We start from the raw sequence: 23,349 nt of genomic DNA on the forward strand, positions 1-23,349 counted from the left end.
TGGTACTGTTCGCTCATGCACTTTTGACAGATTTGGAAACTTTGGTGCGGAAACTGTAGAGCTGAATGTATCTGACTGGATGACTACTGAGTTTTTATTTGAAAGTTGAGAGTTCCATCTTTCCCAGAAGAAAGGCTGACAGCAGGGTGCATGTTTTGTGAAGCAGTTTTCCAGAGAATGGAACTTGAAACAGTTTGAATTTAGATGAATCATCAACCTATTTCGCATGACCTCTGGTTGCTGGAACAACAATAATCTACAGGAACCATTTAATTCCTTACATGAAGAATGAGGAACTACAAGTTCCAGGTGCGTGATGCAGTCATGAAACCAATCGGCAACATTCGTGTAGACTGCAACCTACCCGCTACTATGCGGCCGCACAGTTCTCATTCCGATGCTGTTGCTTCTCACTGGAGCACAACATTCAATCCTGCTAATTTCCCTCCCAAAAAATGTTTCCCTGCAGGTGTGTGAAGGGACTTAAGTGGTAGGTGACGCATGCAATAACAAGATCTGCCATAGCTTACTGACCTCACAAAGATGCTCTGTTCATGTTTGGGCTGGGGGGGTGGGACGACACTCCCTCACATTTCCTCCATGCAGCGTACTGTAACTCTGCACTGCATGCATGGATTCCACTAAATTACAACCTTGTTCTTGCTGCTTTTAGTCGCCAATAGTTATTTTTATATGAACTCGGTCACAATGCGTGGACATAATTCCAATCAAGGCTGGAGTTCCCCCACGCTGACTCGCTTCTTTCGGCCAGTCACGAGTAAATCGGTTTATTAGGGCATGTGCTCGCCTGCCGGGGGGCAAATGTGCGTCTCGTCATGCACGCTCACGGATGTTGCCATTGATGATGCGGCAAGTGGTGCGGCGCCTCAGACGCTCGTTTGACGACACTAGATGGGGATGGGATCTGTCCCATGGAGGGTGAATCGGATTGAGCTAGCTGTCAAAGCTCGATACTGAAGGTGTTTTAGAGGAATGTATGGTCACACGTGACAAGAAATCAAGTGAAGTTGTTTAGTTTCTTTCCTACAAGTGATTTTCATCCAAATATTTACTGTGATTACGACCTCACTACTGTGTTATCTTAGGTTTGTGATAGATGACAGCAATTTTGTTCTGCTTTGTGCTGATACCCAAATGTACCCTGGTAAGACTCTGGATTTACATAATTACTATTTGATGGAGTAGATAAGAGAACACAGCAATAACTCGTGTGAAAAAGGAGAGCCCGGAGCGGGTAACGAGGAGGTGTGTGTTGGGGGGTTGAGTGGGCGGATGGTATCAGGATTCTCCCCGGTCCACCTGCCCCCTCCACCTTGGTGAGCAGCAGCTTGTTCAGCCTTGAGGGGTGTGAAGTGCGGACGTCATAAAGAGCTCTTTGGTTGATAGATATCGCCAGAGAACAAAAGAAACGCGCCGATAACGGCTTGTTTTCGCTGGCTTCTCACGGAGAACATTTACTCTGCTCCATCTGGACCAGCTCAGGACCTCCCTGCTGTTGCTCATTTCGGTTCACTTTAATGGTGGGTAGAAGTGAAGCCTAAAATGTTGGGGGGGGTATTTTCTCTTGTGGAGGCAGCACTTCATCCCACTATACTACATACACAATCAATGACACACCCACTGCGGCGATACTTAAACCAAACTAGTCTAGTTATTTTGTTAATCAGTCACATTGTGATGTCATAATTTTGCCCAACTCGGAATGTTTTTAGAACTAGGCAGCTAATTACAAATTTAGTTGGCTGTTTACCTTCGCACTTGCTTGATGGGCAGGCACCCCGGAGACCAGTGTATGTGTATGCAAGCAATTAAAAAGTATTTATATAGATTTTTTTAATAATATGCCTGCTTTCCCATCTTGGTTCTTTGTTGTGCATCCAACAGCAACACTGCCTTTTGTGTAGGGATTGTTAGATCAAGTGTCAAGTGGGTTCTCCGTGGAAGTGTGTTTGTGTGTATTTGGACAAAAAAAAGGGGAAGCGCCTTTCTTCCCTTTGTTGGTGGTGATGATGGAGTTTGCAGAGAGAAGTACCCCTGAGAGGTGTGTGTGTGTGTGTGTGTGTGTGTTTGCACATGTATTGTACTGTACTCTATGTATTAGAGCTTGCGGAGCTTATACTCGCTGTTATCTCACCCCCGTTTCTATGGCAACGGAGCTCCGTGGGGCTGCAGAATGGGTGTGATTCATGCATTTAAGGGTTCCTGCGCATGTGCACGCACTCACGCACACACACGAGGAGCAGCACAATTAGCCCCCCTGTTAAAGCTATACGCCGTTAGCGGAAGTGGGCGCAAAGGTGGGGGGGAGTGGAGAGGGGGGTGGGCTCAGTATGTGTGTAAAGCAGACAGGACTCCCTGTGAGACGGAAACAGTGGAGAACCTGTGCACTGACACACATTTAATAGCACAGGCATCTACACATTTTTGAATGAAAAGAGTTTATTTTATTATTTTAGCGGTGCTCGGATACTACGCCCCAAAATGTCGGCCCCTGACACCAGTTTTACTGATCGAGACGTGAACAGGACGTGTGAAAAACTGCTAGGCACCCATGCTCGGAAATGAAGAGGGAGTCGGCCTTTTTAGCTTGAAGCACCCACGCTGGGTGAAGTCCAGAGCTCGGACTTCAGTGAGGGAACTCACCGAGATGAGCCCCAATCAGATGTCGGTATCATAGTTAGACGCTAGACTCTTTTGCATATGCCATCTAATATACATGTTGTCACTGACAATAAAACACTAACTCACTTTCACATGGTCTTATGTTTAGCCGATTTGGCGTATATAAGGAAGATGCAACCTTGACGAGATCCATTTGCGAACTTCCTCAAACATAATGACTGCCACACCTTGTGGCGAGCAGACGCACAACGTCTGCTACTATGGCTCCATGCATGTACTTTGACAAATGCCTACGAGGGAATTTCACCTAATGAGTCTCAATCTTAAAATACTAAATAGCTTAATTTATTCGCCTATGCCTGCTAATGTGGTCATGTCAAACCCAGGTTGTTGATTATTTTGAAGATTGATGAAAAATGCATTAATTGAACCGGTCGAACTCTGATTATACCGCAAGCACCGTAGTTGGGGAATCCCTTTTATACTGCAGTACATGGACTGTATTTATTTATTTATTTTTTGTCTCCAGAGACAAAAGCCTCCCGGCTTCCCCCCTCAAAATGCTGACGGACACGATGAAGCCTGACAATATATTTGATTGGCTCACGACGTTATTTATTATTTGCTATCATGCCAGCCGTAAATCAAGCGATCCAGTCAGCGCTATTGTGTTGTGATACGTCCCCCTTGACCCAACACGGCTCTCCATCAACGTGTCTGAACGTCTCAGTGGGATGGAAGATGAGCCACAGTGGACGGGTTGTGATTCCTTGCTGAATCAATAACATGAAAATATATAGTCGGCATGGAGGGGGAGGAAATGTGGAAGGAGGGTGAAGCGGAGGGGTCGTGCTTTGAGTGGGTAGTGATGGAATCAAGACTTCATCCTCCCCCTCCACATCCTTCTCTCCCCTCTGTTTGTCTTTGCTGCTCCCTCCCCTGTGTTTAATAGACACCATCACTTCATGTCCATTATGTGCTGCCCTATATAGTGAGTGGGCCATTTTTTTAGTGCTGTTAAAATGTGTAGAGAGTATAGGTTCTCCCCTATATAAAGTAGTGCTCTTAATGTATCCCCACAATGCATCCTCAAATGCAGGCAACAATCGATGACCACTCGAAAAGAACTCATTCCAGTGCTTTCATTTTTTTTTTTTTTTTTGGTACCATTACCGAATGGCCACCATGTGACGTTGATCTAGTGATTGTAACTATGCGACAGCAGTGACATTCCAACAAGATTTTTCATTTGACGAGTGAACAATATAGTGATTAGGGAGTAGGGAATGAGTGAAGGCCCATGAGAAGGAAGTGTGAAGATTGGAGGCGCGTGCACACGTGCTTGCCTTCTCGGTATTAGCAGCGCATCGCCATGACACCCTCGCTGCTCGCTCGCTTTCTTCCTTCCGCAGTGTCCATGTTTTATGCATGAGAGCCGCTAAACCCGCACCCCCCGGATAATCTGAGAGGAATATTAGGCAGCTGTGTTTTAGCTGTCGTATTAGCCAGCCGCTAATCCTCAAAGCGTTTTATTCCTTCCTGCCTTTCACGTTGCAGATGCACCGGATGAGTCGTGAAGGTGCTGCATCAGATATATTCGACATTTCATCAATACATATCAACCCCATCGGTTGTTTGTTGTTTTCCTTAAGTACTTACAACTGTCCATTTGAAAAAGAAAATGCACTTTATGCACTTACCACTTATGTAGACTACTTAATGGTAGTGGTGGGGGGTGGGGGGGGTTGTTGTGTTCTCTGATTAGATTTATTTGAAATTAAAATAAAAATAAAAAATGCTATTCCCACATTAAATGACGTAGACCAAAAAGCTTGGTAATAAGTATCGACGCTCTGTTTAGGATACTTGGATGCATCCGATTGGGTCTCACTTGAGAAAATTCCTTGGTTGAAGTCCTGGAATTGGCCCAAAATGGCTGCTTCAAAGCAAAGTGGCTGATTTCCGGTTCATTTCAAGGCAGAGGACCCCGCCCCCTCTACTTCGGGGCCAATGCCAATGGCAGGCAAAAACTGCAAAGCACATATGTCAAGACAGTAAAACCATGGATTCTATTTTCACTCATCGAGGCGGCACTTCATGAATACGGCCGATGTGGCCATGGATATTATCGATTTCCCTCCCCTCCAATCACTTCTTTCAACTCTGAGGTCATGGAGTTCAATTCTGGCCAAAGAACAAGTCACAGATTGCCAAGATTCTAAAAAGTGTGCAGTATTGCTCCGTTCTCATGCCAGATTGTCATCGTCCATCTGTCGCTTGAATGTAAGTGGGGCACAGAGTTCCACTTCTCTTATGCAATCAACTTATTTTTGTTGTTTTTGTTTTATTTCTGTCCCGGTGTCAAATCCTCAAGCCAGGAAATGTTGTAGACTCTAACAGAGTAAAGTGTGTGTTTGCAAATGTCGCTGATGCATTTCAATGGTAGGAAGTGAACACTCATCGGACCGTATAGATGGTTCAAACAAAACACACTTTGGTGAACAAAAGCTTTGTCATCAGAAAACAATGTCAGTTTTATGACATTTCAGGTGGGTTTTTTTTTTAGACAAATATAATTGAGTGGGCTATTTTATGAAAAACCTTTGAACACCTACATCCCTGCTACTTAGCTCCAAATTCTATATTTTGACTACATCATTTGATTTAAGAAAATACATTAAGACTAAAATGTGGGAAGAGGTTATTTTGACCGACGCAGTATGCATGAGTTTTTCAAGACGCGAGTATGGTGACAGTCAACTTAACTCCACAATAAGCAGCAGTTGGCAATTTTTTAAAATAGAAGCATAACCAATCTAAATTAAAAAAAAATCGAAGTTGTGTTTTAAAACGATTAATTTCAACTTTAGAAATGCCCCATCTTACTTAATGTTTACACACAATGGAAAACACCATAAACACTCTAGCAATTAGCAACGATAATTTTTGTGTCATAACCCTTCAAACAACTGAAGACAGGTGAAGCAGTACATGAACACAGACAATATCACGATACTCTCGTACATTACCGTACATTCCCAACAATTTCTTTGGGTTCGTTTTGGGCGACTTGAACAGATTGATGCCATTTCTATTTATTTTAGTTGGGAATGATGATTTTATTTATTTCTTTTTTTATTTTATTTATTTTTTTTATTACGAGCGTGGTCATGGAACAAATTCAAATCATATCTCAAGGCACCACTGTATTAACCTCCACTGAATAACTTTTTTTTTGTTTTAGTCTCACTAGCACCTTTTACTTTACATTAGTACCTCACAAATGTGTGTCCCTGCCCCCCAGTGATGTAATGCAATATGTATATGGCAAATACTTAGAAAGGGGGGCTAGCTCAAACAGCTTTCTGGCATGAAATATTCAAATTAGCTGACCAGCTACACGTAAAGCTACATCAGTAAGGTGCATCTTGGTTTTCTACTGTCGTGTGGAAGTATCCCCCCCCCCCCTTGTCGCATGCTTCCACCCATTTCCTGTTTGAATTGTCCTGACCCTAGATTAACCCTCCTTCAACTGACTTGAATGGACAAAATGAAGGTTCTGACCCACTTGTTTGGTTTGTAAGGATGTGGCAGGAAACCGGACAGTGTAGTAATTGTGCGTGTTTGTGCGTACGTGCGTCATCTAATGGTTTCCTTTGAGTTGACTTGATTGACATATGAAAGACGGAGAGGGGGGGGGGGGGTTATACTGTGGCAGAAAACCCATACCAACAATTTAAGCCATATGAATTTCACCACTGCGCATAATTCTCCATTAACACTGCGGGGGATGGATACTGTTAATTCATTCTATCATTTTAAGTTCTCCAAGGCCAGATTCTCGGACGTCTCTGAAATATTACCCAAAGCGATTATACTTTAATCTAGATGTATGTATTGATTCTCAATTAACAAAAGAACTTCCGCTAAAATTTCTCTTGTCTCACTGTCCCAATACTGTTCAACCCAGATTTGTTAATGGATATCCACAAACTACCCCTAACCAGAATTTTTTTTCTTTTCCATAACAGGAGACGCTCCAGCAGCTGGTGATGATGCCCCTACCTAACGTGTTGATCCTGGGCCGAAACCCTCTCACCGGTAAGCCTTCCACATTTAACACAACTTCATCTCGGATCAAGCCACGAGGGGAGGGGGTGAGAATTTTTATAAGTCTCAAAGTTCACTCAGCGGTCATGAGCAATTTTTATGCGGCTTCTCTCTCAGCGCATCACTACAATGCGCCGATAAACCAGCTTTCATTTTTCCGGCACTTTGATGTTTCAAATGAGTTTTCCCTTCGACTCCGAGATGTCTTTTTTTTTTTTTAAGCCATTTCCCCCCAGTGCCTCAGTAATTAGGCTGCCTGCTCTTCGCTTCATATATGATGACAAAGGAAGTTGCTCTGCAGAAAATAAAACAGTTTTGTAGCTTTGACCCGCTGAACTCAGAGGCGACATAAGATCCGTCTCAAAGCCCTGCGGTCTTGAAGTGTTTAAATTTCACGCTGACGCGATAGTGATCGGTTTGACCTCCACGGCGGCCCAAATCTGCTACTAGATATTAGGCTGTGACCTTGAGGAGGGATGGTCATGCGCAGCAGCAGCGGTGGTGTATCAAAGGCTTCAAGACTTTTAAATTGTTACACACAAATTGATTCCGCGTCGTAGCCTCCCCAACAGGTGGTCGTAAAAAACTTTGCTCATATGTAGACTCCTCATTTTTTTTTTATTTGTAATACCATGAACTCCAATATTCATAGGGGATAGGGAATGACTCCTGCCCGAATAGCAAACACTTGCGAGTAATTATTGCTCCTTTTAAAAACATTTTGTAATTGCGTATACTGTAGATTTCCACAAGATGGCACTTAAAAAAAAATACCACAGCTCACAAAGCATTTTGCTTAACCCATCTAGCTTGTACACAGTCCTGAATCCATGTTACATAGACAGTAGTATTCAGTAGTTAAAATAATCAACACAAACATCGTCATACTAGCCTAAATAACGCGCTAGTACGAACACACATGAGCAAACGCAGCAAAGAGTACAAAGTCTTTAAACTGTAAGAAAAAGTGAGCCCTCATGAAGATGAAATTGATGTTTTCACTGATGGAGACAGCACTTCATCACCAGTAAATTATATTTGAAGAATTAGTGTAACACTAGATGACATCTTCGCCAAGCATTCGAGTATGTAACACCTCGCACAATCGAATGCTCATCTTTGCTAACACTGTAGATGCAGACTGGATGTTTTCCTGTCGTGTTTTGTGTTTTCCTACAATGTTTCTAATCATCCAAATGATTATTCTTCACCCAGCCTAGCTTTGAAGTCCTAGCCAGGAAAACATAGCCTAGCAGTGTGGTATTGTGTAAATTAGCCAAATTACACAATTCAGAAAATTCAAAAAGACTTACTTACCTATTTCCAGAATCAGGCAGATAAAAGATGTTAGTTTACTTGAATTTCACTCTTGATTTGGTGTTTCTACAAATTATAAACACATTTTCTCTAAAATGTCCTCTTAAAGCTGTGCAAACTCCTCGGCTTTCTCACACTGCGGCCTTTCTCTCTCTTTCACCACCGCCATTGCTATCACATCAGCTCTTTCATTGCCTTTCTGTGTCAGCGACTTTAATTAAAACACGCAGCCACCCCGGGTAAATAAATGAACAATAAGAGGCTGCCGCAGCCGTCTGAGCCAAAGGATAACTGGCTCATTGGCGGAATAATGACAACTGCTGTCCTGAACATTGGAAATGGGTTGTCGTACAACACTCATTTGTTTTTAGCTTCTTGCGTTCAAACGGCTGATTGAAATAAAAGCATTCAGGAGTGGCCATTAATTCTGGTCACTAATTAACGGATATTCATGTTGGCCAAAACCATTGTCACATTATTGTTGAAGATACACATTGAAAAATGACAACAATGCTAATGTTAGCTTGCGTCTGTGCCTTTGATGTTCTCTGCACTTTCCTGTTGATGCTAAAGTCTGTCCGGTTTTGTTGTTGCCCAGTGCCACAGTCTCTTTGTAATGACATTCCGCTCCAAACCAAGAATCAAGGTTGTTGTTCCTCGTTTTTGTTGGCGTCACTCGCTCTGGCTAATTTCCCAAAGACCACATTTCACGTTTTTGGCATTTCATGAAAAAATTCTGCTGTCATGTTTTAGCCATTGTTATAGTCCGAAGTTAATTTCTTTCTTAGAATGTATTGCTTCACACTCAATTACTGTGTAAAATACTATCTGGCAGACTGCTTGGAGCAAGCATACCAAAGCAGGCAGAAAGATTTAGGCCAAATTCTGCATTTTCTTTTCTTCTTCAGTCATTCAACAAGCCTCTGGGAGCGCACACGGTCTGGTCCAGCGGCTGCCAACGGAAAGTCATTGAACATGTGGCTTTAATTATGCTCTCGTTGGTGATGGGGGGAGGGGGGGGTTAACAAAAAGGGGGGTGCCTCCCCAACAGTGGGAACTTAATGTGCCACCCGTAGGCTCCCGACGAAGCATGCGCTCAGCTTGTGCGTGTCGTTTTGATGGGCGCGCTGGTATGCAAATGTCAACAGGCATGCACAATACTTCCTTTGTGTGGTCGTAAAAGTCATCCGTCTCATGTTTTTGCTGACTAGTATCAATGTAGTTTTTGTTTTGTATGGTCCCCCCAAAGTGATCCCTGGTATGAAGAGACCACTGTGGAGTTGTGAAACACTGTAATGTTTGTGTTGAAATAAATACTCATTAAACATAAAAAAAAAAGGACATTGTGAATGACACACACCTGTGCCAAGACAACTGTTGATCACTAACAGCTGACAGGGAGGTGGAACAAAAAGCCTGCCTAGACTCATAGTTGCAGTTTAATTCTTATCGGCGACATATGATTAAAAAGTGCCTTTAATTGCTTGTTTTCAAGTCGTTGGATCTCGGGGGTTTTAGGTAGCTGACTATTTCTGAGAGTGTCTATTGAATGAGTTGTTCTAAATTTAATTTACTAGAGATGACGGCTAATCTGCATATTAATGTTTCACTGCCCATGGCTTGGAACACATTTATTATCTTTATGGAATGATTCCTGGCAAAGCAACATCTGACTTGTGTATATGTGTTACACCTCAAACATGCAAGTCATGCAGTCCTGAGTGACTGTGTTCATCCCGGCAGACTAAGTGTTGGAGCGATAGCTCAGCACACGAGTTGTCATAATCGCTACGCATTGAAAGACGGGGTGAGTCAGTGTCCTTGAAGATCATGCAGGAAGAGAGGAGAGGAAGTGACAGAAAGAAGAGGGAGATGATTCATAAGAAGGAAGGAGGGAGGGATGATGGATAAATCGAGAATGGATGTGCTTCCAGTTTATTTTCAACCTTCTGTCCGTCCATGCTTCCCGGTTTGTTGTTTGCTTTGTCTCGCTGCCTTTCATCTCTCCCTCTTGCTGCGTCTCCTTGCTCGCTCTCTCGCTCCCCCTCTTTCTGTCTGTCTGTCTCTCTTTCCATTATTTGTCCTAGCAGGCTGCTTATCTTCGCCTACCTTGTTGCCGAGCTAAATCCGCTCCCCGTCTCGAAGCGACAGCGCTAATAGAAGTTCCCGCTAAACTATGCAGTGGCGAGAATTGACTTTTGTCAGTCATCAACTCATCTAGGTTTTCCTAAAGTCCCCATGTGCCTCAATTTTCTACTGAAGACTCATGGGGACATTAAATTAGGTACAATCTCAGCACATTCAGTACAAGCACTAAACATTTTGAAAAGGCTTTTTTGACTATCCTGTAGATTAATTGACAACTAATCGACGATCAAAAATAATCCCATAAATCATCCCGTCTTCTTTCTCGTGTTCAAAAGGGTAAAGTCAGAGGTTAATGATCTTTTTCGTCCGATTGTGTATGTTGCACGTGCACATAAATCACTGTCACAACTCTACACGCACAACAGCAGTGTAGTCACGATATCTTGCGCTTACTCACTGTGACACACACGTATAGACTCACAACACCTGGTTGAAATCCAGCAGATGAGTCGAGGCTTGTAGTTGTAGTGCTCATTAAAAGTTTGGAGGTTCTTTTTTTTTTCTTTTAATTGCGGAAAACATTGTCAAAATGGACAAGAGTTACTTCTACCGTGTTTAATTTCATTTTTGATGGGTGGACACTGCAAACAGAACTGTTTATATAGAACTAATTAAATTAAAACAAAGTAATTAAATAATTAAAAATGTTGTTAAGTATATTTCTTCTACTTTTCCAATGAAATGCAATGTTTGGGCGATTTATTTATTTATTTATTTTAATTTATTGATTTTTTATATATATATATATATATATATATATATATATATATATATATATATGATGCTAAATGTATATCACGTGGATTAGGATCTTCTTTTCTTACGCAACATTTCCCTCTTTCTGTTCTTTTAGACCGAGGTCTGGAGGAGATGAAGAAACTACTGCTGTTGCTTTTGGGCTGTGCTGTTCAGGTAAAACCCCGCCTCTTGATTTCAATGCATCAAATGAACTTGGGTTGAAATAAAATAAAACAAAATAAAACTATTACTTGTCTCCAGTGCGAGAAAAAGGAAGATTACATCGAACGCATCCAGACTCTGGATTTCCACACCAAAGCTGCCATCGCATCCCACATCCAAGAGGTGAGCGTCCCCTCATACTCCATCCCCCATGGTCTTCTCGCCATCTTCTCTCTGACGTTCGAGTGTGATTGACAGGTGACGCACAACCAGGAGAATGTGGTGGACCTGCAGTGGCTGGAGAGTGGAGAGCTTCCTAGCGAGGACCTGGCGAGCCTGTCCAGGAACCTGGCCTTTCATCTCAAACATGTGGTGGACGACAGGGACACCCAACTGGAGGTAAAGCGATATGATAAGGTTTTGTTGCTTCCCTCTTAAGGCAGAATGGATGGTGTTGTGTTGGTTGTGTTTCAAACTGTACTTTAACTAGAGTAGTGACTCAAATGGCTCACTAACTGCCATGCTGTCTAGCATTTAGCTGATAACTGACACAAAGAGCGGCTTTACAGCTAACATACACAATTATTGACTAGAAGGTGGACATAAGGTAGCATTTGGCTGCGAATAGTAGACGCAACTAGGAGATGAGAGAAGAGATTAACAAAGTAATCCCTGGTTCATGCATGGCGCCATGTTGAGTTGTGTGGAAAGTTTACCACAAGCCAGTGGCCTCGGGAAGGAAAAGGCTGCAAACTGTTAACTGTCTCATGGATGAACGATTAGTGTCTGTGTGTGTGTGTGTGTGTTTTTCTTAGCATTCATGCATCAGTTGTGTTTCCAGCCATAGGGGGCAGATGCCTACAACAGATAGAAACGCTGTGTGTGTGCGTGTAATCGCCTCCAGTTTACCAGTGTGCTGTCCAGAAGTTCTCAATTAAAAGTCCATTTCCTGTCACCGCCTTGGGATCAAAGTGGATTGTTTGTGTGGGGGCTGCCATTTTGTTGCAGGAATGCCCTTTTTCGAGTTAACATGCTTGATCGTCATATCAGTGTTGAGCAGTTAACCAAGATTTGTTTTGATTAATTAGTGCCAATTTTGAATTCTTTCTCTACTGTGGTCTAGACTATCGTGGAGCTGACCCAAGAAAGGGACTGCATCCAACTGTCCCCGCTGGGTGCCGGTCCGGCCCAGTCGCCCAACGGCTCCCCCAGCATGAGGAGGACAGAAAGCCGGCAGCACCTCTCCGTGGAGTTGGCTGATGCCAAGGCCAAGATTAGGCGTTTGCGGCAGGAATTGTGAGTCACCATTTTGTTTTTGTATTAGCCAACTAGTTAATATTTTCCTACTTAGCAGTTCACAGACTGTACCGCTAGGCTATAATGACTCAAATGGTCGACTGACTGTGAATTGACTAAAACGTTTAATAATTTGCTACTTGCTGATTCATTTGGAATTGATAGTGTAGTTTTGATTGTGTTGAACTGAAGGCTACATTCCTAACACAGTGACTCTGAATGGCTACCTAACAAACGAATATGGAGTCACAGACCAATTATCTAGCTCGATTGGCAATAATTTACCACTTCCTTTCCATGTACAATGGATGGTGGAATTTGGAATGTTGGACTGTAGGCTACCATTCCTGCCACAGTTGGCTTGCTAGCTAACTAACGAGCTAATAGTTTGCTACTTCCTGATCCATTCAGAATAGGTGGTGCCATTTTTTTGTTGCGTTCAACTCTACCATTTCTGGCATAGTGACTGAAATGGGCAGCTACCTACCGAACTAATGCTTTTGTAGCATCAACCACAACAATCGTAAACAGATTACACGAATGAAACCCACAAGGTCTACCGGGAATTATAGTGGTCTGATTCTGTGATTTCCACCATTGTTGCCCAAAAAGCCATTGCTCATAGTTCAAATGTTTTTCGTTGCAGGGGGGCGGTTTGTGTGCGCATGAGGCCTTGAGAAATGAACCATTTTTTAGAATCAATTGAATGGAAAGCTTCAAGTCTTCATAAGGCTTTATCTGGCATTCGCTAAAGTGGATGAGAAAAAGTCTCCTCCTGGGAAGTTGGACTCGATTGCTGTGGCGCTTCATCACTGCAGGCGCCACTCTTCCCTGGAAGTGAGGCTGGGAATTGAAGCCAAGCTCATTGGTTGTTGTTGTTAGGTGGTTACTATGGTATTGTTACAAATCGCAAGACAAAGCATCAGGCAGCATTTAGCCACTAACAGGCACAACTAGTGACTTGAAGATGATCTTACAATATATATAGAGTGTCATTTAGAGCCTAGAAGACTCCATTGCTAAAAGGTGACGATTGCGTAGCATTTGGGAGCTAACTGACACAGTTACTGGCCATATGAAGAAGCTAAGTTTGGATTTAGGCACTAACAGATGCAACTAGCAATTGGAAGGTTTAGCTATTGTAGCATTTAGCTATTGGAGCGTGGTATTTAGCTGGCAGCAGACACTGTTAGCAACCGTAGTTGTGGTAACCATATTTTAGTTATAATAAAGGAATAAAGAATATCAAGGAGGAATTTTAAATATAGTGTTTGCTCAGATGCAAGGCACGTTAAACCGCTAGCAGCTCAGCCCAGCTGCATGCAAAACGTGAGCCTGCAGCTACTCTGCCAGGCAGGATCTGACAGGTGTTTGTGATTTGGAGCAAAGAGTTGGAGGAGGGGACAGCAGCTTAAATGAAAACAGAACTTCATCAAGGCATCGCCATGAAGAATGCCATTGCCTTATTGAGATGTCTCGGGATGTTGCAGACACATTTGCATGTCGGTTACTGTTTATCTTGGAGTTGTAACTGTCGTTTTGTGTCGAGTGTGACGCTCAGCAGACCGAGCTTGTTGGAAGTAGCGCAAGTCATATTCAGGTCACTACGACTGAGAAATGTACACGAGCTACTGTATATTTCTCGGGAGACTTCATTGCTTCATGCGCTGTAATGTATGTCATCATGTAGTAAAGCATTTCTAGTTCACTTTTATTAGCAAAATTGCCGCCATCTCAGAGGAACTTTCTGAAAAAACATGAAAGGAAAGTTTAAAGGTCTCTAAAATCTTCCATAAATAAATTCAGGAAAAAAACAATGTATGAAGTGCTGCCTCCATGGGTGAAAGTGCTTTTATTGTCTTTACAGGCGCTCACTTTTTTTAATGTTCCTGACCTTTCAATTCAATTAGTTAAACACGTCTTGTTGTAGTCGTTAAATAACATCTGCTTTTCCAGGGAAGAGAAGAGCGAGCAGCTTCTGGACACGCGGCAGGAGCTGGACAACATGGAAGTGGAGCTCAAGAGGATTCAGCAGGACGTGAGTGTAGCACAATGTAGTAGTACACCTACTACTCGTGTTCTCTGTGGCTCTTAATTGGCTCTAGCTTGTTAGCAGTGGCTATAATTGGCGCTATCTTTAGCTTGGGGCCGCAGACTCACGCTGCGTTTGGTTGCCGATGTGGCAGCTAACTGAGGTGGATGAGGTCAATGCAAGGGAGGACACTGTTGGTCACTTAAGAAAATCAGATGACTCCTTCAAATAAACACCATCATTTGACCCTCAGGAAGAAAAATAAAGTGCATTAACGCTGATTAACTCAGTTCCTAGAGGCTACTGTTCACACATTGGCATTCAAGACTCAACAACTAATGAAGAAAACTGAACGCCTCCCTCAAATAGATGCCTCTTTTTTATTCTCAGAAGGACTTTCATCATTACCTCAGTTTGGAGAGGCAGTTGTTCATGTAGTTAATGTATCTAATTTGTCTTTCAACTCAATAAGAGCTACCAGCTTCTCTCAGACGCTCGCTCGGCCAGGGCGTACCGCGACGAGCTGGATGCCCTACGAGACAAAGCCATTCGCGTGGACAAGCTGGAGAGCGAGCTGTGCCGCTACAAGGAGAGGCTCCACGACATTGACTTCTACAAGGCCAGAGTGGAGGTGTGGTAGTTTAAATCGACACAGAAAACGAGATGAAGCGAGAGCATAATACTCGTTCCAAATGAAGGTTGCTTCAAATTCTGCCAATAAAGCAGCATACGCTGCAGTACAGTGTGATTAGTTTGTTTGATCAATCAATCAATTAATGTGAAGCATCCACATACAATACCACATTTGATTTTTAAACTGAGTGTACTGATGTGTTTTTGCTCTGTGATGAATTGTGTAGGAGTTGAAGGAGGACAATCAGGTCCTGCTAGAGACCAAAACCATGCTGGAGGAGCAACTGGATGCCAGCAGGAGCCGATCTGACAAACTGCACCTCCTTGAGAAGGAGAATCTGCAGCTGAAATCCAAAATCCACGATCTCGAGATGGTAAGAGAAACATATTTATAAATTGGCGGCGTTGTTGTTTAAGCACTTCTAAAGCCAAGCTGTTTCCATCAGGAGCGAGATTTAGATCGCAAGCGAATGGAGGAGCTGTTGGAGGAAAACCTGGTGCTGGAAATGGCCCAGAAACAGAGCATGGATGAGTCCTTACACCTGGGGTGGGAGCTGGAACAACTGTCCAAAACACCAGAACTGACTGAGGGTAAGAAGAACCAGGTGCTACAAACATCGTGGCGTCCTTCCATTGGCTCTGGCTCAACTCTTGGCTAAAGTCTTGTCATTAATATTCAGCAGCTCCTGGAAGATAATCTGTTCTTTTGAGTTATTAAAGCTGTTAAGAGGTTTACCTAGCCAGGGATCTGGATAACAACTTGTTTGTTAAAATGGCATTTAAAAGCTTTTGCACCTGGGACCTTACACCAGTGGGCTTTGTCTAAAAATGGGCCTATTATATAGGATAAGCAAATCAGATAATGGATGGATGGGTATGTGCTTAGAATGTGAAAATGGCATATGCCGTCTCCTTAAATTGACATTTTTTGCCAAAGCTGCATTTAAAAATCTGCTCGTTGCTGCTCAGCCTATCAGAAGTCCCTCGGCGAAGAGGTCAACGAGCTGACATCCAGTCGTCTGCTCAAGTTGGAGAAGGACAATCAGACGCTGCTGAAGACGGTGGAGGAGCTCCGAGGAGGCTCTGGTTCGGACTCGGTAGCCAAGCTGGGCAAAGTCAGCCAGGAGAACCAAAGACTGAACGAGAAAGTGAGCAATGTTATCATTATTCCTTGGGGAGGTGCACAACAGGGCTCGGCTCTTGATCAAATGCTTTCTTCCCCAGATTTGAGCTAATTCTCAAGTTGATAGATAGAAATTGCTCATCTCACTCTGATGCTAGTACACCCCTTCCCCCTCCCGATGGCTTGACATTGACCCTTTTCCTACACCAACAGAAGTACCAGAGAGAAAAGAGCAGAAATTATTTGGAGAGGGGAAGGAAAAGACCATCCAAGAAAAGCTGTAAATCCCACCAGCCTGGCTTTGTCTTTTCTTTTCCCCCTCAGTGACACCCTTAACACCCCTCGCCGAGAGGAGCCCCTTTGCAGGGAGATACGCCTCCTATGAGCCTGCTCTGTGGCACCTTTACAATTCTGTTGTTGTTCTTCCCACACAAAAGTGAGGGTTTTATGTCAGGGCGCATTGATGTCTTTAGCAGCGGTGCTTAAAGAATTATATGCAGATAGTATTAAAAGGGAAATAATCTTCATCTATTTTGGTGTGTGTCCAGGCTTGTGATAAAAAGAGGTTCAAACGCGCAATGTGGACCGCTGTGATAGTGGCATCAAAATAGAAACAGCTCGGCTGCAGATACCCAGTTACTACTCAAAAGCACAACAACTCAGCCATATTCACGTTCAGTAAAATACAATTCACCTTTATTCATATCGCACATTAACTTTAGATGACAGACAGATTAAAAAATACATCTTCAAAAATGCATTACCAAACAAAATAAACCAACGATTCAAAAATACATATGCAAGGGAAATTTGTCATACAAACATTGTTGACATTGTTTTGACTTCTGTAGACAGCAAACTATTGTTTACTGAACCAACAACCCGTCCCCTGTTTGATAAGAGTCAAAATGTAAAAACAATCAAATCTCCACACAGACCATTATCCTCACTGCGTATGTGACTGATTTGTGTGCAGCTGGAGCAACTGCAAAGGGAACTAGCGACTGAGAAAGAGTCGCTGCGCAGCGCTGAGGCTCTGAGCACGGACCTGATGAAGGAGAAGGCGTTACTGGAGAAGACGCTGGAAACGCTGCGGGAAAACTCGGAGAGACAGGTAGCAGATCACAATCGTAATCAGCATGACCTTTTAAAAGTGACCTAACTCATAACTGGCCTCCATTTTGTGTCGAAATATCCTCAGTGTGATCAAGTAAATCACATCATCACACGAGGCAGTTATTGTCCTTCCTCCTTTGGGAATGTGCCACACACTCAAACAAAACGTTCATTTGATCCTTTTTCCCCAACGCGAAGAAGCCACTTTGGAATCGAGCATGTATGATTTGGCACAAAAGCTAGCAATGACAGTGCATTTTGTAAGAGGAGCAGTTTTTCTGACTGCATGGCCTAGATGCAGATGCTCTGATTCTCCATCAGGGGACTCTGTGGCGGGTCGACCCAAATGTGACACCTTTGATGAGTTCACGTGTTTGATTGATGAAACATGGCGCAGACCATGCCACATGCATCACTCCAAGAGGACTGTGGTTAAAGATTGACACTCTGAAAAGGAAATGGTGCGCTTTTATGTTACTGCTTCCGGGAAGATGTCTGCATAATATCTGAAAAATGAAACAAGGAGTGACACTTTTCAACCAAAATGAGCTTGGTGCAAATGCTAATCATGTAACTAGAACCCGTTCTAGTTCAAGTACTGCTGCATGACAGTATAGCACACTGTCAATTTGTACTTTTGAAAAGTGCACTTACGTACCTTTTGAAGTCACAGAGGCACTTTTAAAAGACTACATAAGCTACTTATCTGGTCATCAGTCATGTATTTTTTTTTTAATTATTATTATTCTAGTGTGGCTGGAACTCTTTGTCGGCCCGTGTGCACTCCAAATGGGATATTTTTTACCTCTTAGCCGTCTTGTATGAAGCCAATTTCTTTTTTACGCTTGGTTATGTTTCAGAGCATGAACTACCTTTGGAAAATGTGCCAACCTTTTTAAAGATAATTTTATCCCGTACAACAGTACTTTGCTCCAGTTTTTTTTTCTGACTCACTTTTTTTTGTCTTTTCATGAAATTGTAATATCAGTGGTTTTGTCTTTTTCTGAAAATGTCCATATCATTTTTTTGAAAATACTAACATCGTTAGTGTCCCTTTACCTATTATGTTCTGTGTGGGAACTCGTTATCCCTTTGTACCATAGCAAAAAATCACCCCGAGTACTTGAAGCACAATATTTGGGTTGAGCTGTATTGTCTCCGCAGCTGAAGGGTCTGGAGCAGGAGAACAAGCACCTAAGCCAAACGGTGTCGTCCTTGCGCCAGCGCAGCCAGGTTGGCGCCGAGGCTCGCGTCAAGGACGTGGAGAAGGAGAACCGCATCCTCCACGAGTCCATCTGCGAGACCACGGGGAAGCTCAACAAGATGGAGTTTGAGCGGAAACAGCTGAGTGAGCAAACGTCTCCAACAGCACTTTCTCGTGTGGTTGTTTTCTTTTCCTCCGTCGGATCAACGCGACGGCTGTTTGTCTCCAGGAAAAGAGCTGGAGGCCTTGAAAGAGAAAGGCGAGAGAGCAGAGGAGTTGGAGACTTTGCTACAGAAGCTGGAGCGTGACAACGAAAGTCTGCAGAAGAAAGTGGCCAGTTTGGGAATCACCTGCGAGAAGGTTGTTTCTTGTTCCAAGAGGGGGCAAACTTTGGTGCTGCAGTGCTGCAATTGTTTTTTTTTTTTTTTAACTGGTCACTCTGCCTGGTAGATGAGATTCAAACGTGGATTGTAAAAAAAAAAAATAAATAAAAAATTAAAAAAAATAAAATGAATTTGAACAATTTAATTTTTTTTTAATAATGTGTTCAAGATACACCTTGTCTAATGAGAGCAATTAATCAAAATATTTTAGACAGAAAAACATTTAAATTAATGCAATAATATTCCAGTGCTCTGGATAATGTAAAAAAAAAAAAATTAAAATAAACTTGAAATAAAAAATAAAAATGAAGCCAGAAATCAAATTATCCTACCCGTGTTTGAAATAACGATCCTCTTTGTTTATTCCACCGGAAGGTGTCGGCATTGGAGAAGGAAAACAACGACCTGGAGGCAGAGAGCCGGCGCCTCAAGAAGAAACTGGACGGTCTCAAGAACATGGCCTTCCAGTTGGAAGCGCTGGAGAAGGAGAACTCGCAGCTGGAGCAGGAGAACCTTGAAGTGCGACGCTCGGCAGAGAGCTTCCGCTCGGCCGGGGCCAAGGCCGTGCAGCTCGAGGCTGAGAACAGGGAGCTGGAGAGTGAGAGGAGCCAGCTTAAGCGCAGCCTGGAGCTCCTCAAGGCGACTTCTAAGAAGACGGAGAGATTAGAGGTGAGACTTTGATGGTGCCTCAGGCAGTCAGCCTTGTGTCCTACACTGACCGCTGCCATTGCTCTAGGTGAGCTACCAGGGCCTGGACACAGAAAACCAGCGCTTGCAGAAGGCATTGGAGAACAGCAGCAAGAAGATCCAGCAGCTTGAGGCCGAGCTTCAGGAGGTGGAGTCCGAGAACCAAACCCTCCAACGCAACCTGGAGGAGCTCAAGATCTCCAGCAAGCGCCTGGAGCAGCTAGAGCAGGAGGTGGGTGGAGCAATGAAGCTCCGATTTTCAGTGAAGGTAGATTTTTGACTTGTCTACTATCATGGTTTTAGAACAAGACGCTAGAGCAAGAGAGCTCCCAACTGGAAAAGGACAAGAAACTCCTGGAGAAGGAGAATAAGCGGCTTCGGCAGCAAGCTGAGATCCGCGACTCCAAGCTGGACGACAGCACCCAACGAATTTCCACCCTGGAGAAAGAGAACCGCACCATGGGCAAGGAGATGATCTTTTTCCGGGACTCGTGCACGCGGGTCAAAGACCTCGAGAGGGAGAACAAGGAACTAGTCAAACAAGGCACCATTGATAAGAGGACCCTCATCACACTCAGAGAGGTTTGTGGGAAAAGATACAGAAATGTCTTGTTTTGGGGGAGTAAAATGAAACAAATCCTCCCATGTTTGCGATTAGGAGTTGGTAAGCGAGAAGCTGCGCACTCAGCAGATCAACAATGACCTGGAAAAACTGACGCACGAGCTAGAAAAGATTGGACTGAACAAGGAGAGGCTGCTGCTCGATGAGGACTCCGACGACAGGTATCCACAAGCGCCATTAAAACTTGGTCTGTCGTCTCGCGTAGTACAACTGGGAGTCTAAATAAATCAGGTCTGTGGCCCACTTTAGATTTAGGTGCCGTATATTTAAATAGTTGGTCACACTGTGGGACAGTATCAGCCAAAAGTAGCTCGTCGTCTTGTTAAGAATCTGGAATGAATAATGCATTTTTTGGAGGAGGGGGTTGTTTTATATAGAGTTCTACTTTTGAGTTCGTTAAAGTAAATCTAGCATCTTTTTCTCAGATTTAAGCTCCTGGAAAGTAAGCTGGAGTCGACACTGAAGTCCTCATTGGAGATCAAGGAGGAGAAGATCGCCGCGCTTGAGGCCAGACTGCAGGAGTCGTCCAACTTGAACCAGCAGCTTCGACAGGAACTCAAAACCGTACAGAGCCACACGCATGCCACCAAAAAAAGGTTCTGAAGGTTTCTTCGTTCATCCTGTGTGTTTTTCACTCAGGTGAAAAAGAACTACGAGGCTCTGCGTCAAAGGGAGGAGGAGGAGAGGATGGTGCAGAGCTCGCCACCTAGAGGTGTGGAGGACCCACAGGCGGTCAGCAAATGGGAAAAGGAGAGCCACGAGGCCACCAGGGAGCTACTCAAGGTCAAGGACAGACTCATCGAGGTTGAGCGCAACGTGAGTCAGCCAACTCAGCTCTTTGAATGCCTCGCTAAACATTAGCGGTGTTGTTTTATGCCAATAAAAGGATGTTCGCGTAGTAAATGTTAGCAATTGAGTAATTTTTGGACAATTGTTCATCATTTTAAAATTCCTGCAATTCAGTTCAGCTCTGGCTCTTTAAGATAAGATAAGATAAGATGTCCTTTATTAGTCCCACAATGGGGAAATTTGAGGTGTTACAGCAGCAAAGATATAGCATTCACATTCTCTAGTTAAATTGTATTTGTTTTTTTTCACCCTCCTCCTAGAATGCCACGCTGCAGGCGGAGAAGGCTGCGCTGAGGAGCCAGCTCAAACAACTGGAGACGCAGAGTTCCAACCTGCAGGCTCAGATCGTGGCCGTGCAGAGACAGACCGCCTCTCTGCAGGAGAACAACACCACGCTGCAGACTCAGAACGCCAAGCTGCAGGTGATGTACACAAACAATAGACGACTGTGGATCAGGGGGAGCGTTCTAATTAACACTTCTTTGTGGCGCACCGTCTGTGGCTTTCATCGAGGACGCATAACAGGCCTTGATGTGCTTCTCATTCTAAAACAATTAATCCAGTGAGAGAAAACAATGAGCAACATTGTTTCTTTATACAATTAAATCTGCACTCAACACTATTCATCGCTAATCAAAGTAGAAATAAAAGCAGTACTTTATTTTAATCTATTAGAAGAATATTCACATATGCAGAACTAACATTATGTAATTATTTTTTTTATTATATAAAAAATGAATGTAAAAATTGTTTTTATTATATAATTTAATTTTAATTTAAATATGTAATTACAGCTCTCTTTGAATTTAGAATTGGTGGCATGAAGAAATGACTTTTGCATCAATTACAGTGTCCATGAATAATTTTACTCAGATTTTTATTCTGCTCATATTTCATTTTCCTGAATTATCCTAGTTCTTAATATGCCATTCAAAGGTATAGATAGACAATATATTAAAATATGTGAGTGAATGGGGTCTTTGTTCCAAGTTGCCTTCAAAAGGGTTTTGATGGCTTAAACCTGCAAATATTTTTTTTTTATATATTATATACTGTCAGGTAAAATACAATTTCAAATGTGAACGGATCAATTAGAACATCATTCTGTAGGTAACGTTCCCGCCAAGTGATTTCAATGCTTTTAAAATCAATATATTCTGAGGAAGCACTTGCGCTTGGTTGCTGGCCAAATGGGCCGGCCTATTTAAAAGCATTTCACCCACATTAGTCAGTGTGAAGCTGCCCCTCTTTGGCTCGGTCCCAACCCTGCCAGCCTGCTTAGCTCCCCCACGATGGATTTAGACCTGAACTCGTTGTTTGGCACTTTTACAAAGCCATCTTATGGGACACGGGATTGACACTGACTGGCAGCGGCGTTTCATAGTTTTTATTCACGGGGTGTGCCTGCTCAAATGTCTCTGAGGGGTGAAGAGGGTTGTTTGTGATTGGGAGCATATGTTGTCTCGTTTGTTTGAAACACTAACTGACACTAAGGGGTTTCGTGACGAACAAGTTTGAATGAAATTTCATAGAATTATACCCGTATCCACATTGGTTCAAAATGCCATGTGAGTTTTTGTAATTTCAACATATTACAATTTCATGACTGAGATTTGATTGACATTTGAGCGACTCAACGTTTTGTTGAGTGGAATTATCGTGATTTGCATCAAAACCTGAAGAAATATTTTTTGACCTCCTGCATGTTTTTTTTTTCAATGTTTTTTAAAATTATATTTAGACATTATTCATTCTAATTTTATTACAATATTACTATTAAATCTTACTACTATGTGATCATGAATTGCCAGTAAAAATAATACAAATGGAGACTATTGCAGTCTGAATTACCTTCAAATATTTAAGTCTCCTCATTAACTTGGCCGCTATTTCCTCTATGTGTCATTTTCTTGTTTTCACGAATTCATGTGGACCTTGCCCGTCTCCCAGGTGGAGAACTCCACGCTGAGCTCGCAAGGTGCCGCCCTCATGGCGCAAAACGGCCAACTGCAGGGCCAGCAGAGCAGCGTGGAAAACGAGCGCGAGGGGGCGCTGCGCGAGAAGGAGGAACTCAGGTCCACGTACGAGCTGCTCCTGCGCGATCACGAGAAGCTGGCGGCGCTCCATGAGAAACAGGCGTCCGAGTTCGAGACCCTCATTGGCAAGCACGGTGGCCTGAAGAGCTCTCATAAGGGTCTGGAGCAGCAGCATCGTGACTTGGAGGACAAGTGAGCAAATCGGCACTGGAAGCAACGTTATATGTATAAGGAGGACACTAGGATGAGA

General features: G+C 43.2%; 1 protein-coding gene across 8 annotated transcripts in view; it reads left to right on the forward strand.

Annotated features, from left to right (window-relative positions):
- The window catches only part of ccdc88ab (coiled-coil and HOOK domain protein 88ab), a 48,227-nt gene that overhangs the window by 11,064 nt on the left and 13,814 nt on the right, over positions 1-23,349 (forward strand). For all 8 annotated transcript variants that reach the window (XR_015845024.1, XM_088304351.1, XM_088304353.1 and 5 more), the window contains exons 4-24: positions 6,675-6,744; positions 11,072-11,130; positions 11,218-11,301; positions 11,377-11,517; positions 12,242-12,414; positions 14,371-14,452; positions 14,919-15,077; positions 15,307-15,453; positions 15,526-15,670; positions 16,049-16,227; positions 17,179-17,316; positions 18,483-18,666; positions 18,752-18,882; positions 19,281-19,574; positions 19,642-19,824; positions 19,896-20,174; positions 20,251-20,375; positions 20,640-20,778; positions 20,854-21,030; positions 21,324-21,485; positions 23,014-23,291. Coding sequence is in view for 7 of the 8 variants with exons in the window: in XM_088304351.1 (XP_088160477.1) it covers positions 6,675-6,744; positions 11,072-11,130; positions 11,218-11,301; positions 11,377-11,517; positions 12,242-12,414; positions 14,371-14,452; positions 14,919-15,077; positions 15,307-15,453; positions 15,526-15,670; positions 16,049-16,227; positions 17,179-17,316; positions 18,483-18,666; positions 18,752-18,882; positions 19,281-19,574; positions 19,642-19,824; positions 19,896-20,174; positions 20,251-20,375; positions 20,640-20,778; positions 20,854-21,030; positions 21,324-21,485; positions 23,014-23,291 (3,329 nt within the window). In the remaining variant the exon portion in view is untranslated. The remainder of the gene's footprint in view (positions 1-6,674; positions 6,745-11,071; positions 11,131-11,217; positions 11,302-11,376; positions 11,518-12,241; positions 12,415-14,370; positions 14,453-14,918; positions 15,078-15,306; positions 15,454-15,525; positions 15,671-16,048; positions 16,228-17,178; positions 17,317-18,482; positions 18,667-18,751; positions 18,883-19,280; positions 19,575-19,641; positions 19,825-19,895; positions 20,175-20,250; positions 20,376-20,639; positions 20,779-20,853; positions 21,031-21,323; positions 21,486-23,013; positions 23,292-23,349) is intronic.

The sequence above is a fragment of the Idiotropiscis lumnitzeri genome, chromosome 9 (assembly GCF_059441095.1).
Source record: "Idiotropiscis lumnitzeri isolate Australia: NSW breed Sydney's pygmy pipehorse chromosome 9, RoL_Ilum_1.0, whole genome shotgun sequence".
Taxonomy (NCBI): domain Eukaryota; kingdom Metazoa; phylum Chordata; class Actinopteri; order Syngnathiformes; family Syngnathidae; genus Idiotropiscis; species Idiotropiscis lumnitzeri.